This window comes from Eublepharis macularius, chromosome 11, assembly GCF_028583425.1.
Source record: "Eublepharis macularius isolate TG4126 chromosome 11, MPM_Emac_v1.0, whole genome shotgun sequence".
Taxonomy (NCBI): domain Eukaryota; kingdom Metazoa; phylum Chordata; class Lepidosauria; order Squamata; family Eublepharidae; genus Eublepharis; species Eublepharis macularius.
In genome coordinates, this window is record NC_072800.1 from 46,554,770 (window position 1) to 46,580,392 (window position 25,623).

Genomic DNA, 25,623 nt, shown 5'->3' on the forward strand with positions numbered 1-25,623 from the left:
AAGTTAGAAGTGACTTTTATATGATCTGTTTTATGAAACCTTGGTACAAATACTCCACCCCCCATGTAGCCAAAATGAGAATCTTTGAAAAAAATATCTTCCCTTATAGGAGACTTGAGTCTATAGAAAAATACCTTAAAAGGCACTGGAGAACTCACAAAACAACTGCCATATTAATCTGCACTTACATGCCTAGGAAGAGAATATGTCTTTTTTCCCTGATTTGCTAGAGGAGCAGAATTGTTGGTGGCAGAGAGAGAAATAAATCAGCTCATTGTGCAGTGAACTTCACTGTTGTAAAACAAACAAAAGTGGAGATTTCTGAATATCATGCTAAAAAGAATTTTACCATAATAGCTTCTGATCAGATATAGGTCTCCATAGTCCCATACCTTGCCCCAATTATTATTTTGAATTTCATTTAAGCTAGAATCTTGAAGCACTTATTAGGACTGAGAATGATTAAAGGAGACAAAATTGTAGATTTAAAATAAAGGTACAGTTTTCTCAGCTTCCTTAGCTACAATTTCCTTAGTTTAAAGCTCAAGTCAACTATTTCTTCAACCTTATCATTATTTTGTAAATAATTACCATACCTCTCTTTCATAATTGATCAATTGATGCAACCTTTGATCTAAGGAGAAAACTCTTTTAGAATGTCCATTTCTAGAAAGACAGTTGCTTAATCGGTTAATTATTATACATGATGTTTCAGCAGAATTACTGTTTACTGCTTTATAATAGTTCAAAATGTCTTCCTATTGACAAATGTATGTATTTTAACTTTCAGTATCAAGGCTGGGTTAGGAGCAAAATGTGATACCATCCCAAAGGCTTGATTCATGGTTTCTCTTTCCTGAAGTTCAAGTGTATATGCACATTATGTATGGGATTAGTCAGGGCATGGTACATCACAATGTAGTATATAACTAAGAATCTGCTGATTCATCTAAAATATTTATATATCTGCCTTTCTCCCAGGCATTTTGGGATACAAGTCAGGTAATCAAGCCCTGGCACATGTGTAGAACAGCATTATGACAGCTTCCTGCTCCTCCCCAAAAGCAGAAGTGTAGTTGAGCTAAGCTTGGATCACAGTTGAATATCAGGCGGGAAGCTTGATGGAAAATAATCTGCTCTTGCATTAAGTATGTACTTCTATGTACCACCTGTGCTCCACGTTGTCTAATGTCAGTCCTAGAATTGATTATGTTCTGTTTCAGTATTTTTTCTACTCTGTATTGGATTCTTGCTAATGCTATGTCTTTTATCTGGTATCTGTTTACCCTATGGCATTGTTTATGGAAATGTACTTGATACTGATTATACTAATCTCATACTGTATAATCCGCCTTGAGTCTCAGTGAGAAAGGTGGACTACAAATGACATAAATGGGTTCAGGAAAGCTTATCAGGACTATTTAGGGCTTTAAAGGTTAAAACCAGCACCTTGATTTGGGCCAGAAACAACCAGTAAATGCAGATACTTCAGAAAGGATTTGGGTATAAAGAGCTTTATATTTGAATATACCAACTTTGTAGATTGGGTTGTTAGAAGTTTAGATTGCATTGAATTATTTCCCTACAGTTTTTCTTGGAGAAACCACATTGCACAAATAAATGTTAAATTTTGCCTAGCGTAATAAGATTTATTTTATTGAAGGTAAATTGTTCAGAGAAATAATTCTAAACAATTTTTTGTAATCCTTGTTCCTTTCAGAATGTAGAGTATGTATTTGGTATTGTTGGTGTTCCCATAACTGAAGTAGCAATTGCTGTTCAAGCAAGTGGAATTAAATATGTTGGAATGCGCAATGAACAAGCTGTAAGTAACTGTGGTTCTGGTTATGTTATATGTGTGCTCATTCAGTATTCTGCGTTGAAACTTCATTTTACATTCCTTTGATTTGGCCTCTCCCACCGATCAAATGCCCTGGTTTTGATTCCACCCCACTCCCCACATTCTCTTCCTCCACACTTCTTCAAAACTGTCACTGAGACCAACAGCATAGGTGCCAATTATTTTCTGGGAATCGACAGCAGCTGTATGGCTCAAGCTGCCAGCCTCTGAAACATCTTATGAGCACCAAAGAGACCCAAAGCATCTTCCTGAACCATCAATTTAAATGAGCAAGAAGTGCATGAACAGGTCTCAGGCTTGATTTCCAGTCAAGGCAACTTTAGTATCAAAACTGCAGAGGGTGGTGGAAAGTGCTGTCAAATTATAGCTGTCAAGGTGACCCCTGGTGGGGTTTTCATGGCAAGAGACTAACATGAGATGGTTGCCCACCTGTGCAACCACCATCTTCTTTGGAGGTCTCCAGTTCAATTACTAACTAATTATTAACCTGCTTAGCTTTTGAGATCTGATGATAACAATAACAACAACAACATTCAATTTATATACCACCCTTCAGGATGACTTAACACCCACTCAGAGTGGTTTACAAAGTATGTCATTATTATCCCCACAACAAAACACCCTGTGAGGTGGGTGGGGCTGAGAGAGCTCCAGAAAACTGTGACTAGCCCAAGGTCACCCAGCTGGCTTCAAGTGGAGGAGCGGGGATTCAAACCCGGTTCTCCAGATTAGAGTCCCACGCTCTTAACCACTACACCAAACTGAGATCAGGCTTGCCTGGGTCAGGGCAACTGCAGATGAGCAGTGCTGAAATCTACTTCACTGCCTTCACTTTCCCTGAACAAGCAGATTCCATAGCTTGAGTTGCTATAAGATCCATGTCTGTAGACAGGTGCTCAGGCTTCCCCTGTGGGATGCATGCTCATGGTGCCTTAGCTGGCACAAGCAGAAGTTTTTTCCTTGAGAACAGGACCTAGCCATGATTAATCTGTGCTCTGATCACACCCCAGTTCAATTTCTGCAGCACTCAGTAATGAAAATGGCTCAGAAGTTTCAGTCAATGTAGAATGCAGCAACACTTTTGTTATGAGAAGAAGAGCGCTGATTCTTGAAAGCTTATACCCTGAAAATCTTGTTGGTCTCTGAGGTGCCACTGGACTCAAATCCTGCTGGCCAACACAGCTACCTGCAGCACCAACAGTTCCCCTCTTCACTATCACTAAACACTATAGTAATTATAAACAAATAAACATTTAATCCATTTTTATATACATATAAAAAGTTAACAGTGTATAAAGAATGTGATCTCCATCAAACATTAATCATAACATCAACTCCAATCTGTTAGAAGTACATCATAAATGGATCACAACCAGAACCCAGTATCCAAGTAATCTCTCAGAACGTATACATAGTATATCAAAAATATTCAAAGTTCAAATATCAGAATGTCCCAGAGCAATAATAAACACAAACAGTATGGGGGCCAGCCGTCCCCTCCACAGGAGACCAGGGCGGAACAACCATGGATCAGACAAGGTCCGGTCTGTCCTGGGTGCAGTTGCCAAATATCCCAGCCCGACACACCACTAGCAACGAAGTGTTTCGCCTCGCAGGCTTTCTCAGGGGCTATGAACGAGTGTAACATTTTCAAGCTCAAAGGCAACTCTGGTCTGGTCTGCTTTCTGCAGCGAAACACTTCTTTGCTAGCGGAGTGTCGGGCTGGAATATTTGCCAGCTGCCCCCAGGACAGACCGGACCTTGTCTGATCCACAGTTGTTCCGCCCTGGTCTCCCGTGGAGGGGACGGCTGTCCCCCATACTGTTTGTATTTATTATTGCTCTGGGACATTCTGATATTCGAACTTTGAATATTTTTGATATACTATGTATACGTTCTGAGAGATTATGTGGATACTGGGTTCTGGTTGTGATCCATTTATGTTGTACTTCTAACAGATTGGAGTTGATGTTATGATTAATGTTTGATGGAGATTACATCCTTTATACACTGTTAACTCTTTATATGTGCGGTTGATTAAATGTATATTTGCTTATAATTACTATAGTGTTTAGTGATAGTGAAGAGGGGAACTGTTGGTGCTGCTTCGTTTTGTTCCCCCGGAGTGCCTCTCTTGTGATAGACCAACACAGCTACCTACCTGAAACTAGTTTCTGTTGAGGAGTACTAGTTACCATGATCATGTCTTACTGATATTAAAAAGATTTCACTTCTTTCCATACCAGCTTAAGATCTTCAGTGAAGGCCCTGCCTGCTCTGTGTGCCTTTGCTTTCAGAGGTAAAATGGCTAGCCCCCCTGAGGTAGTGCCCTTAATATTCAAGTAAGGAACCCCCCTTTCCACAAATGCTTACCTGGAGCCTGGCCTTTCTAGTTTTCCTGACACCAGGCTAAAACTCTTTTTGTTCACCCAGATTTTGGGCTATTGTAAGTGGGTGGGACTGTCCTCCTGGGCTTTATCTGGGTATAGGTTGCAAGGTTGTTTTGTTTAATTGTTTTATTTGCTGAATGCTTTTGAACCTAAGTATTTAGAAGCTGCCCTGGAAACCTTTGGTGAGGTAGAAATTGTTTTAAAAATAAAGAATCAGGCATATGTAGGTGTGATTCAGTTTAACTTTAACCCACTTAACCAGAGAGAAAAGGCCAAACTTAAACAGAGAAAAGGCCAAATTACATTATAGAGACATGTAATTGAAGTTGCATTACTTGCATTTCAGCCTGAAAACTGGCCCATATTAACAAAGATCCCGCCTTTTTACATTTGGAAAAGGATATGTTACAGTTTAGTTTTTTTTTTTTGCAGTGTTTGGGAGGGGGACAAGGAAGGAGGGAATTTAATGAGCAAGCATTAACTAAAGTATGGTTGTTGTGGGTTTTCCGGGCTGTATTGCCGTGGTCTTGGCATTGTGACACTGAGAGATCTCTGTCTTTTGGTGCTACACCTCTGAAGATGCCAGCCACAGCTGCTGGCGAAACGTCAGGAACTACAATGCCAAGACCACGGCAGTACAGCCCGGAAAACCCACAACAACCATCGTTCTCCGGCCATGAAAGCCTTCAACAATACATTAACTAAAGTATTTCACATTTTTATGGTATGATGTCATGTCATATCTGTGATCTTTATTCAAGAACAAACGTATACATTAAAATTATGTACACAACACTTCTGCCTTTGAAGTCAAAGACTGCCCTGACAGTGCTGCATAATTCAAATAGAAAGTGTCACTCTTATGCCCGCACAGTTTTGTGTGCTCTTTTAAGCCTGTCTCTCAGTTTTACAAAATGCTGTTGCCATGACACCCTGCTTGTGAGGTACAAAGAGCCTTGCTAATGAAGTGCCCACACTTTCTAAAACATTTGTATATTGCTGGGTGCGGGGAGAGAAACAGAAGGGAAACTCATGTGATGTTAAATTGCTTTCTAATTCCTCCTCCTCCTCTCTTTTGTACATCAAAGATACTCTATAAAAACTACATTTTCACTTAGCATTTTGAATATAAATAGCTACCTTGAGAATTTTGCTCCCACAATAAGTTCCTTGTTGACTGTTCACTTTTGTGCTCTCTGCATTTCCATTCTTAGCAATTTAACCATCCCTACTCTTGCCCTTGTCTGCTACCAGACCTGCTTCATATTGGGCAATAAAATTGCAGCTGTTCAGAGGGCAGGCATCCTTTTGGAAATTGGAGAGGAGAATGAAATTGCTCTATCAACTTTGCCTAGAGTGAGAATACAAACTGAGTACATTTTAAAGAAGTTGGGAGGCGGACAGTTTGGAAATCCCACTCTACCCTTTAAAAGCTTTCTCTCCGAGATTCACCTTACCTCTCAAGGGCCTGAGCTGATTAACTTCTCTCTTTAAATGATGCCCTGCACTTTTCAGTCTTTTGTCCCTTCTGGGCTGTACCTAGTCCTTTCCCCTATTTTGGTTAATTGACCAAGTCCCATTTTCTGCAGGAGTTCTCCAAACAGGCAGAAACGCCTATATTGTTCTTTAAATGGCCCTGTAGCAAAGCTCAGATCAACAGCCATTAGTCGCCTAATGATACTGCATATCCATGCTGAACTGGCCTTCTTTTCCAAGTTCACATGTAGGAGCTCTAACAGGATGTCTTCCCTGAGGTAAACAGAGTTTAAAAGACCAGATAATTAGGCAGTGACAAATGCTACTCCAGCTACTTGTTTCTGCTTGAAGCAACTTTGTCCATCTGTCCCTAAAATGTCCTCATTGTCTATGTGAATTATAGAACAATTGAAAACGGGAAATCAAAATGTATTTTGGAGAATTACTTCACTTAGATTTCAGATGTCATGATAAACCAGGGTTAGTGCAGTAGGCACTTGACTCTAGGTGCAGTCTGCTCAGAAATCCTGGTTTGTCTGGTGCCACTGACTGCAGAAGGGGCAGCAAGGTTTTTTTTGCTGCTCTGTAGCTGTGACACTGAATCCCTGAGGGTGGCGCTACAGAAAAACCAGGGACTGACGAGTGGAGTAATGGTTAAAATTGTCAGGCTAGGATTTGGAGACCCCAAGTTCAGATCCCCACTCTACTAGGTGACTTTGTGGCAGTCACTCTCTCTTGGTCTACCTCATAGGGCTATTGTGCAGATAAAAATAGGGAGAACTGTATATGCTACCCTTAGCTTTTTGGAGAAAAGGTAGAATAAAAATGTTCTTGATAAATAAAGCCAGGATTCCTACATTCAGACATAAGAACTAACAAGAGTTTTTACAAATCAGGATTTGTAAACCAAGATGCCACTCTGGTTAAGAATCTTAGTTTGTGGCTCTCCTGCTAACCCAAATTAGTAAAGCAGTTAGTCCTGTTCTGTGTTGCAGTAGAACACCAAATTCCATTTCATGGGAAGAAAACTACTGGATGGATTGGAGTGGGGGAGTGAAGTCCACATACAGATGCCACCTTTAGGCTATTCTGTCACAGCCTCCTGTCATCTCAGTATAGTCTGACACTTCTCTCATTTCCTTCTCACTCCCCTTTTACACTCAGTGCTTTCTTTTGTGCACCTCACCATTGGGGGTGGGGGGAGGTGTGCACCAAAAGCCTATGATCACGAGTGAGAGTTTATTGGTTAAAGTTTCTTCTGAGGGAATGTTGAGTTTCTGATCGACTCAAAAAGGGAACTCCCCATCTGGAGGGAAACCCTGAAACAGAGGTGTCTCGCTTTTACCTTGCCGAGATGTGTTGACCAGGGAGGGACAGCTGTGGGGACATTTCTCAACAAGGAGAGATGCTTCTATAATGTGAGTTCAGCTGGTTAGCAGCTATATGTTCTGTCTTCTGTCTGTAGACTTATCACAAATAATTGTTTTTGGTATTTATATTTAGCAGTAAAAACTGTAAAATCTGATACCTAGTCTGGAAGAGAATTTCTGGAGTAATTTAGCTAGAAGCATGAAATACTCTACTTTTTTAAAGTCCTGGAGGAAAGGATGGCAGGGGATAGTAAGTCTTGTTTTGCCCTTGCACGCATACACACAGACATACGTCTCTTAAGGAAAAAATAGTCTGGGTGTCTAGAACAGAGGAGAAGTGGCTAATTAAGTGCACCTGGTGGTTGTCCTTGATTAGGCGGCTCCTCTCCCAGGCTTAAGAAAAGGCTGGGTGGATCAAAAGGGGGGGGGGGAAGCTGAATCACAGGAGCATGGAGGGTGAGTACCTATTTGTCTAGTGGGCTTTGTTTTAGCAAAGATTAGGTCAAGCTCTTTTTTTATTGCCATTGCTTTGCCTCAAGAGTGAGTATTGTTATTTTGACTATTCTCTTGAGCTAATAAATAATTATCCTTCCTGTGTCTTGAGTGTCTGCCTGCTGTGCACAAGGGCTTCCAGCTAAGAACCCTGAAACCAGTGAGTCTGGTATAAACAGGCGGGGCATACTACTCTGGGAGAGCTTCTGGGGTACTGTGTGGCTGTTATCAGCACTAGAACCAGGCCCAGAGGGTTTGCCCACTCTTTACACTGGGTTAGAAGCAGTTTGTCTAGCATTGGAATTCGTCCAAGATTGGTGTGAAATGTTTATAACTCCAGGCCAGCCGAAGAATATTGGATTCCATAGGTTTGGGGAATTTGTGGACATTGGGGCCTAGTGTTTAGTCTCATAATATTGGTGCAAACCTGCTTGTGTCCTTGACGTTTTCTACGTGATGTGGGAAGGCGAGCGTGAAGTTGTCTGCTAACACTTCTTACGCACGATTTAGGTTTTCTACTTCCTTTAATCACCCATGATGTTTCATCTTTAATTAAGCAGAGGTTGGACTATGTATAAAACAGCCTTCAAATGCAAAAGAATAAACTACCGAGAATACAGTAACACATCCCAGCTCACAGGGAGGGGGACTTTGAGTCCAGATTACTCACTTATGGTTGGGGGGAGGGGTGTAAAGCAACTCACAATATTGTCTGTACAGTAATTTCAAATCTGAGAAATTATATTTCCTGGTGTAATTAAAGCATTATGGCAAATGTACTTCTTCACTGGTGACAGAGCAATTTCTATCATGGTTTCCATATCTTTTCTCATTGATGCCACCTGGTGGTATATGGCAAAATATTCACACAAGTAACTTAAAAAATAGATTTCTCTGTTGGCAAAATGCATAAATATGTCCATGTTCTTGGATAATAGTTTAAACTATATATTGAACAGATGGTAGTCAAAAAATCCATAGCATCTGCTTCTGAAAAGGGTGGCCTGCTTACAGAGGTCAGATTTGTGCTGTACTCTGTGATAGTCACGATTTTCTGGGCACCCACCCTTCACTTTTTTCAAAAAGATCGTGCAAAACCAGCCACACTGACATCCAGTGTTCATTGCTTCTAAGAGCCAAAGTCCCATTTTTCTACTGTTAAGCTCTGGCTGTTAGAGCTCACATACGGTACTCTCTGCCATCCATAATAGAGGTGGGCAAATTGACATTGGCCAATTGTGATTACATCTGAAATCCCATTCAGCAGCTTACTTTTCAGTCTTTTATGTTTTGTCTTCTATAGGCCTCCTATGCTGCTTCTGCTGTTGGATACCTGACAGGCAGGTGAGATGCATGCTTGTGTTTGTCTTCAGACATGGAGGTTGTTGAGTTCCAGAAGCAGTCCAAATTCCTTTTAATTTCATCGGATCAGGACTTCTGCAGCTTTGTTGTAGTTTCCTTCCAGAATTCATGTCAACGTTTCTGGTAGCAATGGGATACAGTGTGAACTGTAGAAATGCTTGCAAATGTAGGTGCTATGATGTACAATGCCCCCCTCACAATGTTTGCTGCTGCAGATGCTGCTGTACGTGCAGTAACCATTGCCCTGTATCTGTATTAGGCCATACGTTCCCTTTTTAATCTCATGAGCATGTTTAATTGTAAAAAAGAGAATGGGTTTTGAAGGTCTTTGTTTTCCATCCAACCAGAGTAAAAATCCGTATGTGAAAAATGAATTTGCACTCATTATCAATAGTAAGGGCTTGATTGTATCAATTTACATATAGCTTTATCGACTGTAGGAATTCTGAGGAAAAAATAGGTCTGTGCCTTCATCAAGGAGATTTCTCTCTCTCCCCCGACCATGCGCTCTTTCACATTCCTTCTTTATTTTGTTTATTTTAGACATCCCTCTCTCAGTACAAGGTTTCTCTTTTGCTCTGCTCTGTTTCAAGCTTAAAATAGTTGTGATAGCCGACTAAATCAGTCTGCCCTTCTTCTCCCTACAAAGAAGGGTGGGTGATCACAATATGGTTGAGACAGACAGATTTTTATGATGCGCCAGGAAAAGATGGCGATGAGAGGAGGAGAGGCAGTAGGGATGAAAAGTGCTTACACTGCATAGCTGCCATCCAAAAGCTACTGATACAAAAAAGAGGATGTTTGCAGCATGTCACTGTAGTGATAATGTTTGAAGCAGAGATACGAGTCTTCCGCTCCTGCAAAAACAACACATCCTAGATTCAAGCTTGTTGTGTGTTCAACTACTTGTGTCTCTCCTTCAATCCTTGTGATATTCACAGAGGGAATGTGCAGTTTTTGTTTCTATTGGGAAGCAGCCTTACAAGCCAAAGTGGAAGGGTGTACATGTACCTGCCTATAGATCATAGCCAGCCAGATCCTCACCACCCATGGAGATCATGGCAGGGCAGGTGGCTACTGTGCTGCACCATGAGATTGTTTTCCGGGTGCAGTGGAGGAAGAAGTTCACCGTACAGATTTCAAAGTAATCCTCTTGACATGACACTGCTCAGCCATGTCTCCACATGATGCATTTGGATTTATGAGTTTGTTCATGTGTGCTTTTATATATATACTTTTCCCTTCTAGGCCTGGGGTATGCCTTGCTGTTTCTGGCCCAGGTCTTGTACATGCTCTAGCTGGAATGGCGAATGCAAATGTGAATTGCTGGTAATACATCTTTCTTTTTTCCTTATTGATTCTGAGCATTAAACTAATGTTAGAATGAGATGTTGTGCTTCTTTAGTGTGTTATGATAGCCAGATGAAATGGGCATAATGTCCTTTTTTTTTTACTTTTCAAGTATCTGTTTTCAGATTGTTTGCTATTTATGCAGGTGACCCTTTGAGATAGGTAGAATACAAATAAAATATAGTTACTCCAAAGACACCAGGTGGCATTTCTCATTGTTAATTGCTGTGCAGCAAAAACACTCTGCACATCAGGAAACATACTGTCAGCCTCAGCTACATTTTTCACTTAATATAATCACACTAACTTGGTTTTGAAAAATCACTGATAGTACTCCCTTATCCTTTGAATCCAGGGGCCTGTCAAAGACATGATAATGATCTTGCTTGGTCATTATCCTATGATCTGGTTCAACAAACTAGATGTGTGGTGTCTCCATCTTAAAGAGGAAGGCAAAAAAAAAACATTTTTTTTTGCAGATACCAACTCTACATTTGTTTACAGATGACATTTAACTGGTCTAAAGCAAGATTCTTAAATAATAGTAACTGGTAAATGAAATTGCTCACCACACTGTTATAAGAACTGTATCATTATCTACTGTCAAAATCAATGAAAACTTGCAAGGGTAAAATCATTGAGCATTTAGTGAGCCTCAGACTACCAGTAGCCCTGACCCTGGACCCATTGCACAACTGGATGGAGTCATCAGTTTTGACTGGGCCGATCGCTCTTTTTGGTTTCAGGCCCCTTTCTCCCCAAAGGTGGGATCAGCATTCTCTAGTGGTCTGAGTGGGGCAGTCAGGACTTATGGGTAGCTCCTCCTCCGTCTCTTGAGCAGGGTCGAACGAAACACGCGATCCTGAGGGGGAGGGGCTCCCAGGCTGCTCCAGTTTTTTCGGCCCTGCTCTGCAGGAACGCACGAAATTCTTTGCTCCGAGGGAGCAGCGATCCAAAAAAACGGCAAGACTCCTTATCGAGGCGCGCGCTCGCGGGGGAAAGGAAGGTTTTTTCCTCCACCCCCCCCCCCCCCGTCCTCCCTCCTTCCACCCGAGCAAGATCTGGGGCGGCCAGGAAGCCGCGGAGGCGAGCAGCAGCGCCGACGATCCTAGTTAGCTAGGACCCGGCGTCTGCAGAGGCAAGGCAGCAAGGAACGGTCGGCAAGAAGCCGCGGGAGCGCGAGGCAGCCCGGCGCGGCTTTTTTCCTTGCGGAGGCCTCTTAATCGTGCCAAAATCGTGAGTAGCTGCTCGGACCCCGCGGAGAGGCTTGGGAACCTTGAGGACGCGGGGGGGGAGGGGGGAAGTCTTCCCTTAGGCCCAAGCTGGGCTAGGAAGCAAGCAGCCTTAAGTCCCAATAAGGGCGGGAAACGGCCAAGACGGATCCCTTTTGTGCAAGGGAGATTTCAAACCCTTTTCCCCAGGGGCAAATGGGGAGGGCGGGGGTGCCCTGAAGACCATGGCACAATAGCCCTTGCAACTGGCATTAGAAGAGAGGAATTTTTCTCTCCTGTTTGAGTCTCATGACCCTTACTGTTTCTTTTGAGGGAAAATTGAGTTTGCTTAATTCAGACTGTATAAGTAATCCCCGCCCACGCCTTTCTCAACCCTAGGCGGGAAGATTTTGGCGGGAATGACGTCACAGGCCGGGGCAGCAGAACAGAAAGTGGCTGAGTCTGCCCTCACTAGCATGGAGTCCCCAAAGTTAACAAGACAAAATCATCCATCCCAAGGGGAAGGTCTAGGAAGCGGGGACCCTGACCTGACAGGCCCAGAAGCAAAGGCAAACATCTTAGCCTGGCTACAAGCAGAAATAAAAAAAGGGATTGACAATGCCGTTAAAGAACTCAAAGGGCAGCCTGCTTCCCAAAAGAAGGATAAGCGGCCAGCCACCTCCAAAGGGAAAAGGCCTGCAGAACCTACTGTCCACTCTAAAGCAAAAAAGAGTAAAGCAAGGGAATGGCAGGATGAGGACTCTAGTGAATCAGACATTTCCCAAGAAGACTCAGCAACATCCCTTAGATCCTCAGGGAGTGAAGAAGGGGAACTGTCTGAGGAGGAAGAGGTGGACACTAACCAGTCTCAATATAGGCTGTTCCCCCCTGAAATGTTTTCTAAATTGCTCACCAAGGTATTAAGGACCTTGGAGATTTCACCCTCTGCTGCAGGAAAAGGGGAGACGGAATCCTCTTACCCTCAGGGGTTGGAAAGAGCACTGCCAAAGATGGGACCAAAGCACTCGGGAGTGTCCCTGCCGGCTATCTTCCACGATGTCTTGAAAACAGAATGGGACAATCCAGCAAAACCAAAGCTATACCAATCCATCTTCCACAAGTTTTATGCCTTGAGCCCAGAGGATGCTAAAAAGCTCAAACTACCAATCGTGGATGATCCGGTCACCAGCCTGGCCACGACCTCGGTGTTACCCATGGACGCAGAGGGCATGCCTAAGGACCCGTCAGACAAAAAGATTGAACAGGCATTGCGCAGAGACTTCGAGGCTTCGGCTGCGTCCCTGAGATCATCGGCAACTGGATCCTTGTTCGCCAGGGCAGCTTTCACCTGGGCCTCAGATTTGGCAGCAGCAGGTAGAGAGGTACCCAAGGAGGTCAAAAACGAGGTAAAGAAAATTGCCTTAGCTGCAGCCTTCGCAGCAGACGCCACTCTGGATTCATTCCAAATGTCATCCAGAGCCATGGGCTTTAACGTAGCAGCACGCAGAAATACGTGGTTAAGAAATTGGGACGTGGACCAACAAGCCCGCAGCAGGGTTGCAGCGATTCCATACTCGGGATCTAAGCTCTTCGGAGAGGCTCTGGACAAATATCTAGTCGAAAATGCTGAAAAGAAAAAGGTGCTCCCATCTAAGAAGAGAGACCTCCGGTACAAAGGAAAACATTCCTTTCGTGATTTCAGGAGACCAGTCAGACACAACACCGACAGACCATTCAAGAACAGATGGCAAACCAAGTCAAGATCCGACTCCAGGCCCTTTGGCTTCAGGAAGGCAGCCACCCAGTCCAAGGGACATAAGAAGAACACCTCCGCATGACTATCCGGGCAGAGGGGAGACCGAGCTCATCGGGGGTCGCCTACAGTTATTTGCACCCAGGTGGAGGCAGACGATTACAGACCAATGGGTATTGGAAACGGTATCCAAGGGCTACTCCTTGGAATTCGAGAAAACGCCACCCAAGAGGTTCATCCAAGTGTCAAGGAACCAATCTCAGCAAAAACACCGGAAAATAAAAGAAGCCATTCATCACCTCTTACAGATCGAGGCCATAGAGCCGGTTCCTTCTCAGTTCAGGAGACAAGGGGTTTACTCAGTGTTTTTCATCATCCCGAAGAAGAACGGGGAGATCAGAGCCATCTTGGACCTGAAGTGGCTGAACCTTCACGTAAGGTCCAGACGGTTCAAAATGGAGACGATGAGATCCACTACTGGAGCCATACAACAGGGGGATTATCTGGCATCCATAGATCTGTCGGAGGCCTACTTGCACATACCTATACGTCCCTCTCACAGAAGGTACCTGCGCTTCGCCTACGACGGGGAGCACTATCAATACACGGCTCTCCCCTTCGGCCTGAAATCTGCACCGAGGGTATTTACCAAAGTCCTGGTGACCTTGGTGGCCTACCTCAGACTGCAAGGAGTAGCCCTGTCGCCCTACCTGGACGACATTCTAATAAAGGCGCCGTCCCTGCAGGAGGGACAGGCGGCAGTAGCACGGACCATAGCCTGCTTGGAGGACCACGGTTTCATTGTGAACCGACGAAAGAGCATACTATCTCCATCGCAGAGGATTGTTCACCTGGGGGTGATTGTGGACACTGTGCTGGACAAGGTTTTCGTTTCTCAGGAACGACAGCAGAAGATCTTCTCACTGATCAAGTCCATTCAGTCGGGCAGGCAGGTGGAGATAATGCAACTGGCCAAGCTGCAGGGCATGCTGGTATCCTGTCAGGATACGCTCCAGTGGGCCAGATTTCACACCAGACCCCTTCAAAGGTTCTTACGCCCTTATCAAAGTGTCATATGTCACAAATGGCACAAACTAGTGGAGATTCCCCTATCTCTGTCCAGGGAGTTGAACTGGTGGCTGGAACCGAGCAGATTCACAGTAGGTACCCCCCTCAGGGAACCGAACAGGAGACAGATGACAACAGATGCCAGCCTGACAGGTTGGGGAGCCCACACGAAGGACAGGATGACACAAGGGGAATGGCTTCCCGAAGAAAGAGAAGCAAGCATAAATCTCCTGGAACTCAAAGCCATAAGGAATGGCCTATTAGAATTCGAAAGCGACCTCATGGACAGTCATGTGATGATTCTAACAGACAACATGACAGCGAAGGCCTACATAAACAGGCAAGGGGGCACCAGGTCCAAGCTCCTGACAAGGGTGGCGGAGCAGATCTTTCTATGGGCAGAAAAGAACGTGAAATCACTGAAGGCAGCCCACATTGCTGGACAACAGAACACGCTGGCGGACTGGCTGAGTCGGAACAGGGTGGATCAGTCCGAATGGGCTCTGAACAGACAGGTGTTTGTGCAAATATGCCAAAGGTTCGGCACTCCAGAGGTGGACCTCTTCGCCTCCTTGGAAAACAGGCAAGTACCACTATTCTACTCAAGGTACAGCGAACCAGAGGCGATGGGAGTAGATGCACTGACTCAGGAGTGGCCACGATGTCTTCTTTATGCCTTCCCTCCACCGAAGATCATCCACAGGGTGCTTCAGAGGATCCTCGACCAAAGGGCGAACGTCATACTGATAGCGCCGTTCTGGCCTCGGAGGCCCTGGTTCCAGGATCTCAGGAGGATGTCCGGCGGGAACCCATGGACTCTGCCGTACAGAGAGGACCTTCTAACACAGGGGAACATTCGGCATCCAGACCTGGCGTCCCTAAGGCTGACAGCTTGGGCGTTGAACATGTCCAGCTCCGGGACCTAGGATACTCGGAGAAGGTCATTTCCACGATGTTGGCTTCAAGAAAAGGTTCTACCAACAAAAGCTACAATAAAACGTGGAAAGTTTTCAACGACTGGTGCATCAAGACTCGCCACGATCCGATTTCGGCGCCCGTGGATCAGATTCTTCTATTCTTACAAGATGGTTTGGACAAGGGGCTTAGTACCAGCACGTTGAAGCGGCAGGTGGCAGCAATTTCTGCCATCAGAGGCACCAAGACTGGTTCATCTCTCACGTCGCACCCCCACATCAAGAGGTTCTTGAGAGGGACCACCTTGCTGAATCCGCCCCAAGTACATCGTTTCCCGACTTGGAATTTGAATCTGGTGCTGAAGGCACTCACGAGGGAGCCATTTGAACCTATGGCAACCTGTTCTTTAAAAAACTTGTCTCTCAAGACAGTCTTTCTAGTGGGTTTGACATCTGCCAGGAGAGTGTCGGAGATAGGGGCACTCTCGGTGAATAGGGACTTGTGCATTTTTCACCAAGATAGAGTAGTGCTAAGGACGGATCCTGCCTTTATCCCTAAGGTCAACTCGTCCTTTCATAGGGGGGAAGACATTGTCCTACCCTCCTTCTGCACTAACCCTAAGCATGACAGGGAAAGGGAGTGGCACAGGCTAGACGTTAGGAGGGCCCTAAGCTTCTATATAGATAGAACTAGTCAGATTCGCAAGGGAGAGTTTTTGTTCGTCTCGTTTAAGCAGAACGCCATGGGTGAAAAAGTTTCCCCATCCACACTAAGTAGATGGATCAGGGAATGCATTGGTTTAGCCTACAAGGCTAGGAATTTATTGCCCCCAGAAGGCATCACTGCCCATTCCCTCAGGGGAACAGCCACCTCAGCAGCTTACAGGTCCTTCCCATCCCTGGAAAAGATATGTAAGGCCGCAACGTGGAAATCTGTCCACACCTTCACCAGGCATTACAGGATAGACCAGATGGCCTCGGCCGACGCGGCCTTTGGCCGTAGGGTTCTTCAGCACGTCCTAGATCCATAGAGAGCCCGCCCCTGGGTTAACTGCTATGCTTATGTCCCATAAGTCCTGACTGCCCCACTCAGACCACTAGAGAATGGAAGATTTTTCACTCACCGTGAAGCTTCCTTTCTTGGTGGTCTAGGAGTGGGGCAGTCACAATCCCACCCAATACAGACATGGTTACAAACGACAGGGACATAGCCGGCAAGGACGTGAGGAAGGGACATATAGCCTTCTTTAGTTCGTTAGACTGAGATCTAGTTATAATGTTATGTTTTTTCAATAAAGTTATCAAGTTGCCGTTGTAGTTATCTGAAACAGGACGGTTGCAGTCTTGACCAGAACTCCGGGGGAAATCGTTGAGGGCTTGAAAAGGAACTGGAGCAGCCTGGGAGCCCCTCCCCCTCAGGATCGCGTGTTTCGTTCGACCCTGCTCAAGAGACGGAGGAGGAGCTACCCATAAGTCCTGACTGCCCCACTCCTAGACCACCAAGAAAGGAAGCTTCACGGTGAGTGAAAAATCTTCCATTCTCAAAGTTGACCAGCGTGGACCAAGTCAGCATGGATGTATTCCTGATTCCTAGATGCAATGGGACTTTACTCAGAGCAATGCCATTTGCTCCCCTTCATATGCTGCCCTTTCAGGATCAGAGCAAATATATATTCAGCCTGACTGTTTGCAGGCTTGTGCTTTTAAGGTTTTGTGTTTTTGTGTTTTCAGGCCTCTGGTCGTCATTGGAGGTTCCTCTGACAGAAATCAGGAAACCATGGGGGCTTTCCAAGAATTTCCACAGGTGTGCAGTTACGTCACTCTTTCCAAAAAGCATCGGGCTTGGAGAAATGAGCTCTTTAATTGTCAGTCATAGAGAAAGGCTCTTTGTGGCTTCACATGAACTCTTAACAATGATCATACCTAGCACTTAATAGCTTTTTCAGAGCTCAGAGTGCTTCATATCTATTACTCTTATTGTAGTCAATAGAACAGTCTTGTATGGTAGATCAGTATTTTCCCATTCAATGATTCATTCATATATGAATGTGTGGTTTGCTGTATGAATGGTAAATTTGGATGGAAGTTCCTCCAATTATCACATGAACTGTCTTTAGGAGAAGGTGAATGGCATGTCTTACAGAGCAATCTTATGCAGACTCCTGTCCTGTATCATCACTGGGCTTAGAATGGAGTAACTCTGTTGCAGGATTGTACTGTTAGATAGAAATTTTTGTCTTTTCATCCTTTGACTCATACCAGTAATGATTACTACATTTTATTATTGAAATCAAAAGTTTGCATATAGATAAGCACCTTAGTACACTGCTATAATATGAAAGAAATATTTGGATTCATTCTAAAAACCAATCTTGTGCTACCCGAAGGGATAATATTTTAATGGAATATTTCCTTTTATTGAAAATTGCCGATAAGCATAAAATTAAATGAAATGTGTTTGTAAGCTTGCTTTGGGATAGTTTAGAGAAAATGAAAACAATGCTGTTTTACAACTGGGCTTGTTTGTTTCCTTGGTTCTAGGTTGAAGCTTGTAGGCTATATAGCAAATTTTCTGCGAGACCAAGCAGTTTAGAAGCTATCCCGGCTGTGATTGAGAAGGTATGAAACAATTTAGGGAAGGCAGTCGGCAAGTGGTATTTTTTTAAGCCCACTGTGATTACAGATGGTTGCAAGCAGAGTCTAGTAGAGTGTAGATGGCTGCAAGCAGAGTCTGTTCTACAAAGAGCTAGATAATGAGTCCGCTCGAGCAGTAGGTTTCTGCTAATGAAAGAGGGGGCAATTTTCGCCTCTTTTCCCCTAACTAAAGATGTTCCTTTAGTTCCCCTGTCCCCCCGAAGGAGTATTTTAGTGAGTGCTTCAGGCTCCAGTGTAGTTGGGGGAGGGGAGAAAGTCCTGTTCCACTGATAGAAATCCCTTCCAACATCAGAAATGGCCCAAGGACCTAATCTCATATCTTTTTCCATTACATGTTTGTCAGATTTTAGAAAGAGCAAAGCATAATTACTGTACTGCCCTTCTGTTCTTTCTTGCCAATTAATCTAGGCTGTCAGAAGTAGTATCTATGGTCGTCCAGGTGCTTGTTACATTGACATACCTGGAGATTTTGTGAATCTTCAGGTGAATAAGAGCTCTGTCAGGTGAGTACAAATGTTTACAGTGGGTGGTGTCAGGCAACCTAAATGTCAGCAGAGGCCACACTACCACTTCCTTCAATGCTCCAGGAAAAACTCTGGAGCTTAAGGAGAGATTAACAATGGCCTCCAAGGAATCCTGAAGGCCATCAGGACTGGCCTTCATCAGCCACAATAGGCAAGGGTTCAAGGGACAGGTGGTGGGCCTCACCACTCACAGGATCCTGTTGACATCCTGAGAGAACAGACTGCAGTGATCTAATACAGATCCAGAAGAAGGCTGACGGGCCTCCAGAAAATGAAAGATAGCTGGAAATCTACAGATCTCCAGCATCTCAGCCAACTGACATCTTAATAGTTGGTGGCTAACCAGTGAAACAATGCTGCCTGACCATTGTGTTTGTGGGTGGGTGGAGGAGATGTAGTATTTGCCTCTATCCGTTCCCCAAGGGTTATAAGCATAATGTTTGCCGATATGTTTAACAAGCAGCTCCAGAGAACATAATAGCTAGAACAAACATGAACTACTCTTCTGTAGAATCACAGTCCCTTCCAGCAGTGAGTCAACAATGTGATAGGGCTAGACAATCTGATGGCAAAATCTGTGTGTCTCTATTGATTGAAAAACATCCCTAACTGTCATGAGTCCAGATTTTCACTGTGTTTGATGATAGAGCTAATGAAGGGAAGCATTGGCCCCGTAAAACCAAATATTCTTCCTAAAAGGAGACACTAGAAGGGCCTCCATGGCACAGTTTGTCTGAGATCTCATCACTATGTGGGAGGTATCTGTCCAAAACCTTTTTTTTTTGCATGCCCAAGCATTCCCATGTGTATGCCAGGGATTTCTGGATTTCTCTTTCAAACTGTTTTTCCTTGTGCTGCACGGCAGGAATATTCCAGTCTTTCCTGTGCAGCTTTTGGTAAGGTGGGCAAGAACCTGTACAAGGGAGGGAGCGGACTTGGAGCATATGCAAAGACTTCCCGTGCTCCTCTGTAAATTTTGCCTGCTGTATGTTTCTTGATGAAGAATAGTGAGAAAACATTATCCTTGGTTTCCTTCTGGCAAAGTCAACCAGGAAAATACTGGAAAGTTATTTAGGGTTTTGTGTGTGTGTGTGTGTGAGAGAAAGAGATGGAGAAGGAAAAAGAATTAGTTTCTTCTAGATGCTGATAGCTTTTTCATTTCGTTTTTTGTTTTTTTAAGAATGTGGGATCTGTACACTGTTAGAACACTTTTTTGCTCATTATGATCTCAAACAATATTCAGATCAAATTTGCCTTCCCAGCTTTCTTTTGAGTGATTATTTTATAAAATTGCTTATCTCGTCTACATTTTGAAGAGCGTACGTATTTAATTCTGCCTTCCAGGTATGTAGGATGCTGTCCAGCGCCTCCCATCAGCATGGCTGAAGAATCGGCTGTTTCAGAAGCAGCTTCGTTTATTACACGTTCCAGAAAACCGCTGCTCATTATTGGGAAAGGTAACCCTCTTTGAACTACATAACAAACTATAAAATACAATGGTGAGAATGTTTTTCTTCTGTTGTCTTGTTGTTTAGATTATTCACAAAGTAAGTTCTTTCTTAATTTTGGAGCTAAAACCTGCTTTGGAAAGGTTTGGGCTTTCAAAAAAGAATACAGAGGTGAATTCTAAACTCTACCCAGTTTGGAATTTTTTAAAATATAAATTGAAGGGCAATTGAAAATGAGTGTCCTGGAGAGGGGTGGAACCCTGGCTGGACCTACAGCATATGTTGTTAAATTGTTACTATCTAGTTTTTAAAAAGGTGTAAGTTGATTTTACATGTCTATGAAATTGTTTTTTCCCTTGACTGTAACCATAATTTCCTTTTTATATGCCTTTGTGTTAATCAAAAGTACAAGGTGGACTCTTGCAATATAAGATTTATAGAATATTTTCATTGGCTGTTGAATAGGGGGCAGAGTGAACTTTCAAAAGGTGGTAATTCTTACACATCAAAGTCCATGGAAGGTTTTCTTTATGAACCAGTATGGTGCAGCAGAGAGACATCTGGCGATCTGGCTTTGAATCTCTGATCAGCTGATTGGCTGTGTATGGTCATTGTAGATCCCTGCCAGAGTGGCTTGTTGAAATGGACTTTATGGTTGTCAAAACAGTGTCAAGGAATCTTTCTGGTGGATTTTTCCTTTAGGTGCTGCTTATGCACGTGCTGAAAACAGCATCAGAAAGTTAGTAGACCAGTGTGGGCTTCCATTTTTGCCTACTCCAATGGGGAAGGGAGTAGTTCCAGATGACCATCCGTACTGCGTAGCAGCTGCCAGATCTAGGTAAATATATAAGGTGCTTTCTTTATGTATGTATGTTATTTATGGTCCACCTTTCTCACTGAGACTCAAGGCAGAATACACAGTGTAAATCAATGCAACAGGATGACATAATAAGTAATGTAATAGGACTGGGATTTCAGAAATCTGAACAGAGTATAAATATTAAACATGGCGTATTGAGCAAGCAATAAGTGATTTTACATAAGTCGAAATAAAATGCACTGATAACAAGATAATGCATACACCAACAGATAACACATACCATACACAGTAGTAAAGTTCACAGACCCATTCCTTTCCTTGAAACACTCAAAAGAGATGGTTATCGTCTACTAGATTAAAAAAAAATCACTATAGAAAAGTGATGTGGCCAGTTATTGCCCTGTCTGTAATCTAAGTAAGGTGACTGAAAGAGCTATGATGAACCAACTCCATGCATTCTTCAATAACTCATGCACTTTGGACCCTTTTAAGTCTAATTTCAGGCTGGCTATGAAACAGAGAAAGGCTCTAATGGCATTAGTTGGTGTCCTCTGTCTGAATGTAGACATGTAATGTCCAGCAGCACAGTCCTTGTTTTTGTCTTGTTCTTAAAAATTGGTAGTCCCTTTGGTTTAGGTTGTTTTCAAAGCCTTGTAGGCTGTTTTGGGTGTCAGTATTGGTAGAAAGGGGGGCAGCTGAAGGGTGGGAGAACAAGGGATTTTTACTCAAGATCGTGGTTAATATTTCACCTTAGCTGGATCCCTCGTCTCTTTAGTAACACTGATATTGCTGATATTATGTTGGAGGGGTGTATCAAGTGGAAAGTTTCCTTGTCAGCTCTACTTCTCACAGGTGTTTAGCCATATTACATGGATCTAGAATTGAAACAGTTGGGCCCCCCGAAAGCAGCAACTGAATGCAAGGAGGGAATAAATTATAGCCTAGCTAAAGTAGAATAACAGCTTTCCCAGGTCAAATTTCAATCACCCTGCGTAAAAAGAGCCTGGTTCTTAAATGTCAAACATCTTATGAAAATAAGAGTTGGATCCAAAGTTGCTCTTCCCTTCATGGAAGGATACCTTTTGGATCATACAACCCAATCGCTTCTTTGATTTTTTTTTTTAAACCATTAGGGCCTTGCAGTCTGCTGATGTAATAATATTGCTTGGTGCCAGACTGAACTGGATTCTACATTTTGGACTTCCTCCAAGATTTCAGCCAGATGTAAAAATTATCCAGGTATTAATGGAGCATAATTCAAATTGAATCACATGTAGGGTTCAGAAATGTGTGGTGTACCCTTGAGCATTAGATGGGTCTGTGATTTCAGTAGCTGAAAATTACTCTGTTTATTTAATTGTCTGTTATAATTTTACTTCCTCCAAGGAGGTGAGTGAGGATGGCCTGGTCTTCCTGTCATTTGACCCTTACCCTCGTGTAGGTCAGATTAAGAAACGGCAACGGGCCCAGAGTAACGCAGGGAAACCAGAGCAAATCAGGATTCGCTCTCATAGAGCTCTGTTCCTAGTTCAACACACTGGGTCTCAGCACAGTTCTTGAAATTTCAAGTGAGGACAAACTTCACTTTGCCCTGACTCTGGAATGCTGAGGTTCAACAAGAGATGGTGGATATTGTCCTTGGCCCTTACCCAATGAATTAGTGTGAAGAAGTGGCTTGGTTATAGAACTTAAATGGCAGAGACTACAGCTGTTTTTCGATATAAAGGTAATTTATATAAATTATATATAAATGTAATTTTTACTGATATAAATGTAATTTTTTGCTGTTCTAAAAGATATAAATTTAATTTTTTTTACAGTTCTAAAAACATCTGTAGTCACTTTCAACAGAGAGGATGCTACATTAAGGGACCTTTAAGTCTTGCCCATCATGGCATGTGAAGAGGAGAACTTTACATATAACTGCCAGGGTTCCCTGGTCTAAGCTACTGCAGTAACTGGTCCCTCTGTAGTGAACTGTCCTGCTGAATTTGAAGATAAATTCTTAGTTTTAACAGAAGCAACCTGAAGAGAGCAGTATTCTCTGAGTTGGATCCTACCTTGATGCTCACATGGTCCTCTGGCACAAGGCGCCTTTTGATGATGCAAGACGTTTTGCATCATCAGATGGCACCATGTGCTAGAGAAACAAGTAGGTGCCAATGGTACAAAATGGAAAAGTCCAGACTATTATATTGTGAGTTCCTTTGCTGTTCACCAATCCTGCCATTCTTTCACATAACCACCTCTTTTCTTTTACACAATAGGTAGACATTTGTGCAGAAGAGCTAGGAAATAATGTGAGACCTGCAGCAGCCTTATTGGGTGACATAAAAGCAGTGACTGAGCAGGTAACTTAAGCGTCTTATTATGTCGGCTCCTTCCTCTGTTCGGTCAGTTTAGGGCTGTTACAGACAAAAAACAGTTTTGCTTAAAGCAGAGCCATTTTTTCTAGCAGATTGTCAGTTAATATCTATCAGCAAAACATGCACCAATATATTGAGATGTTTAAATGCATATAAATTACCTCTCTAGGTTATACAGTACTGAGTTAAGATACATTTCATGTTCTAAGCAACATCAATTCAAGGGAGAAAAGGGTGCATAATTTTTTTTTTGTACTTTCAGCTTTTAGAACATCTGAACAGAAAGCTTTGGAAATACCCTTCTGGTACTGAGTGGTGGGCAGAACTACAGGCAAAAATGAAAAGCAATGAGGAAACATCCAAGGTACTTGTTCTGGATGACTCTGGTCGGGCCTGATTCAGATAAAGGAGTGCATTTAAGAAGGCCTAAGCATCTAGTTAGCTGTTCAGTATCAAATAATTTAATTCCTGGCAAGAGTTACACCACAAATAATGTTTTAGGTTTGTTAACCAGGTATAGTACACAAGTACACAGAATCTTTGTTTCCATTCTAAGCTTTTATTAATAAAACATGATTATTCAGCATCCTTTATATTAGCTCAGTTGACAGAAGAATCGTGCCATCTTTTACATAGATCATTAAGGAAAACCATTACATGAGTCCCAAAAAAGTATTACCCAAAGATGAGCAGGTCACAGGCAAGGCCCCTTCTTGGACCAAGTTTCAAATCAATTCAGCTCCTCATATTTATAGGGTTTAAAATCATCTCCTAACAATAATTGTGTCCCGCTTCAGAGGGCTCACATTCTGGGATTATTAATTATCTTTTACTTAAACACCAGACCAAGTTATCTATATTTGAAACATCTAGGTGGCTCTTCTAGTCTACACAAGGAGATACAACTGTGTTACTTGTCTGTTTCATGCCGCTCTCAAGCTTGTTCTGTTCTAGGCTTCTGGACTCCCTTCTTAGCATGATTAGCTATGGGGCTGGGCGAGCCCTGTTTCTGTGCACAAAAGCATCTTCTATTACTTTCCTGGTTAAATCCAGCAACTGTTTTCCTATAGTTCTAGCTATATCTGTAACATGTTGATGCTAGATGTGGATTCATTCAGAAAATTCGTGCAGCTGTGATCAAAATTCTGATTTTTTTCCTCACTTATATTTTCAGTATGTTTGTTTGAAGTCCATTCAGTGTCTCACACCTGTTTTCTGTGAAAATCAGTGTGTGTCATTGTGATACTTTTGTAGTACTTATCCCTTACAGGGCCTGTTGGAGTAACAGGTGTTAATTTCTGTGTTCTTAAAATCAGGCACTATCACTGCGAAGGCATCTGCCCATGAATTACTATACAGTATTCCGCCACATCAGGGAACTTTTGCCAAAAGACTGCATTCTGGTTAGTGAGGGAGCAAACACCATGGACATAGGGCGCACAATGCTTCCAAATTACCATCCTCGGTGTAGGTAATTATTGACTTTGTTCCATTTCTCTCCCTCTCCACCACCACATGCCTGGAAAGCCCAAAGAATAATAAGTGTTATCAGCAAAGTTTTAACTTGGGTAGTAATTTGGTTCATCTTTAGCTTTCTCCCTCTCCCCCAAATACAAAACAGAATGAAAATTTTATCTGGCACTCATGGGAAATAGGGGTTGTCGTTAATCAAATGTTCCAGACACTCACACTTATTGATTAAACTTGAAGCACTACTGAAAGGTGGTTTCTGCTTAAGTGCTGTTTCCCTCCTACGCCTTGGGCAGGATTAAGTAATGAGTCAGCTTGAAAAGAATAAAATTTTCATGGACTAAGTCATATGGGATATATATGGAACTGAAAATTCCAGATCACATTGGCTGCTGATTGTGGCCTTGTGCACAGAGTAGCAAGATTGCAATTGCTGACTTCACCCAAATGCCCATGTATTTAGCTGAACATCTGCAACAGTCTCTGTGTACGTACATGATTGGGAAAGCCAGAAAAGAAATCATCATTCCCAGAAGAACCCAGAGCGCTTGTGCCTGTACACACTTAGGGCTTGCTGCAGATGTTCAGCTGAATGCAGAGGTTTGGGGGGCAGGCCCAGTAGATGCAAACTCCTCCCCCACCCTCATACAAAATGTATCTAATTTTTAATGTCAACATATGTGGCCATTCAGCTCTGCAAAAAGTTCATTTTCTGAATCTCTTGAGTTGGCAATTTATTTGATCACTCATTTTGAAAATCACTTTCAGATGTGTGCTGTTTTGAGTTATGATTTGGGCCACTCACTAATTTATGGGCAAATTATCATCTTCAGTGTGATTTGTGGGTCAAATGAAACCTGACCCTGAGGTCAATACCTGTAACTCAAGATGACTAAGAGAGCAAAATCTAAATTCAAGATACAATCCTTTTGGATCAATCCAGTAGTCTCTCCTTGTCCTTGTGCGGATGCCCAGTCCATACACTGCGCGAGCAGGCCTGAGCGCTCCGGCCCTGCCCCCACCTCCCCACAATTACTGTGTTGTCTGCACAATGCGCCCATACGGAGGGAGTGCCCGTGCATATGCGCTTTCC

At 43.1% G+C, this 25,623-nt stretch overlaps 1 protein-coding gene across 1 annotated transcript in view; it reads left to right on the plus strand.

Moving 5' to 3' along the window:
- Positions 1-25,623, plus strand: part of HACL1 (2-hydroxyacyl-CoA lyase 1) — a 34,763-nt gene that overhangs the window by 1,897 nt on the left and 7,243 nt on the right. The window contains exons 2-13 of the mRNA XM_054991234.1: positions 1,721-1,825; positions 8,893-8,933; positions 10,200-10,280; positions 16,979-17,051; positions 17,789-17,866; positions 18,311-18,405; positions 19,771-19,883; positions 20,577-20,712; positions 21,828-21,933; positions 22,962-23,045; positions 23,323-23,424; positions 24,377-24,531. Of these exons, the coding sequence (XP_054847209.1) occupies positions 1,721-1,825; positions 8,893-8,933; positions 10,200-10,280; positions 16,979-17,051; positions 17,789-17,866; positions 18,311-18,405; positions 19,771-19,883; positions 20,577-20,712; positions 21,828-21,933; positions 22,962-23,045; positions 23,323-23,424; positions 24,377-24,531 (1,169 nt within the window). The remainder of the gene's footprint in view (positions 1-1,720; positions 1,826-8,892; positions 8,934-10,199; positions 10,281-16,978; positions 17,052-17,788; positions 17,867-18,310; positions 18,406-19,770; positions 19,884-20,576; positions 20,713-21,827; positions 21,934-22,961; positions 23,046-23,322; positions 23,425-24,376; positions 24,532-25,623) is intronic.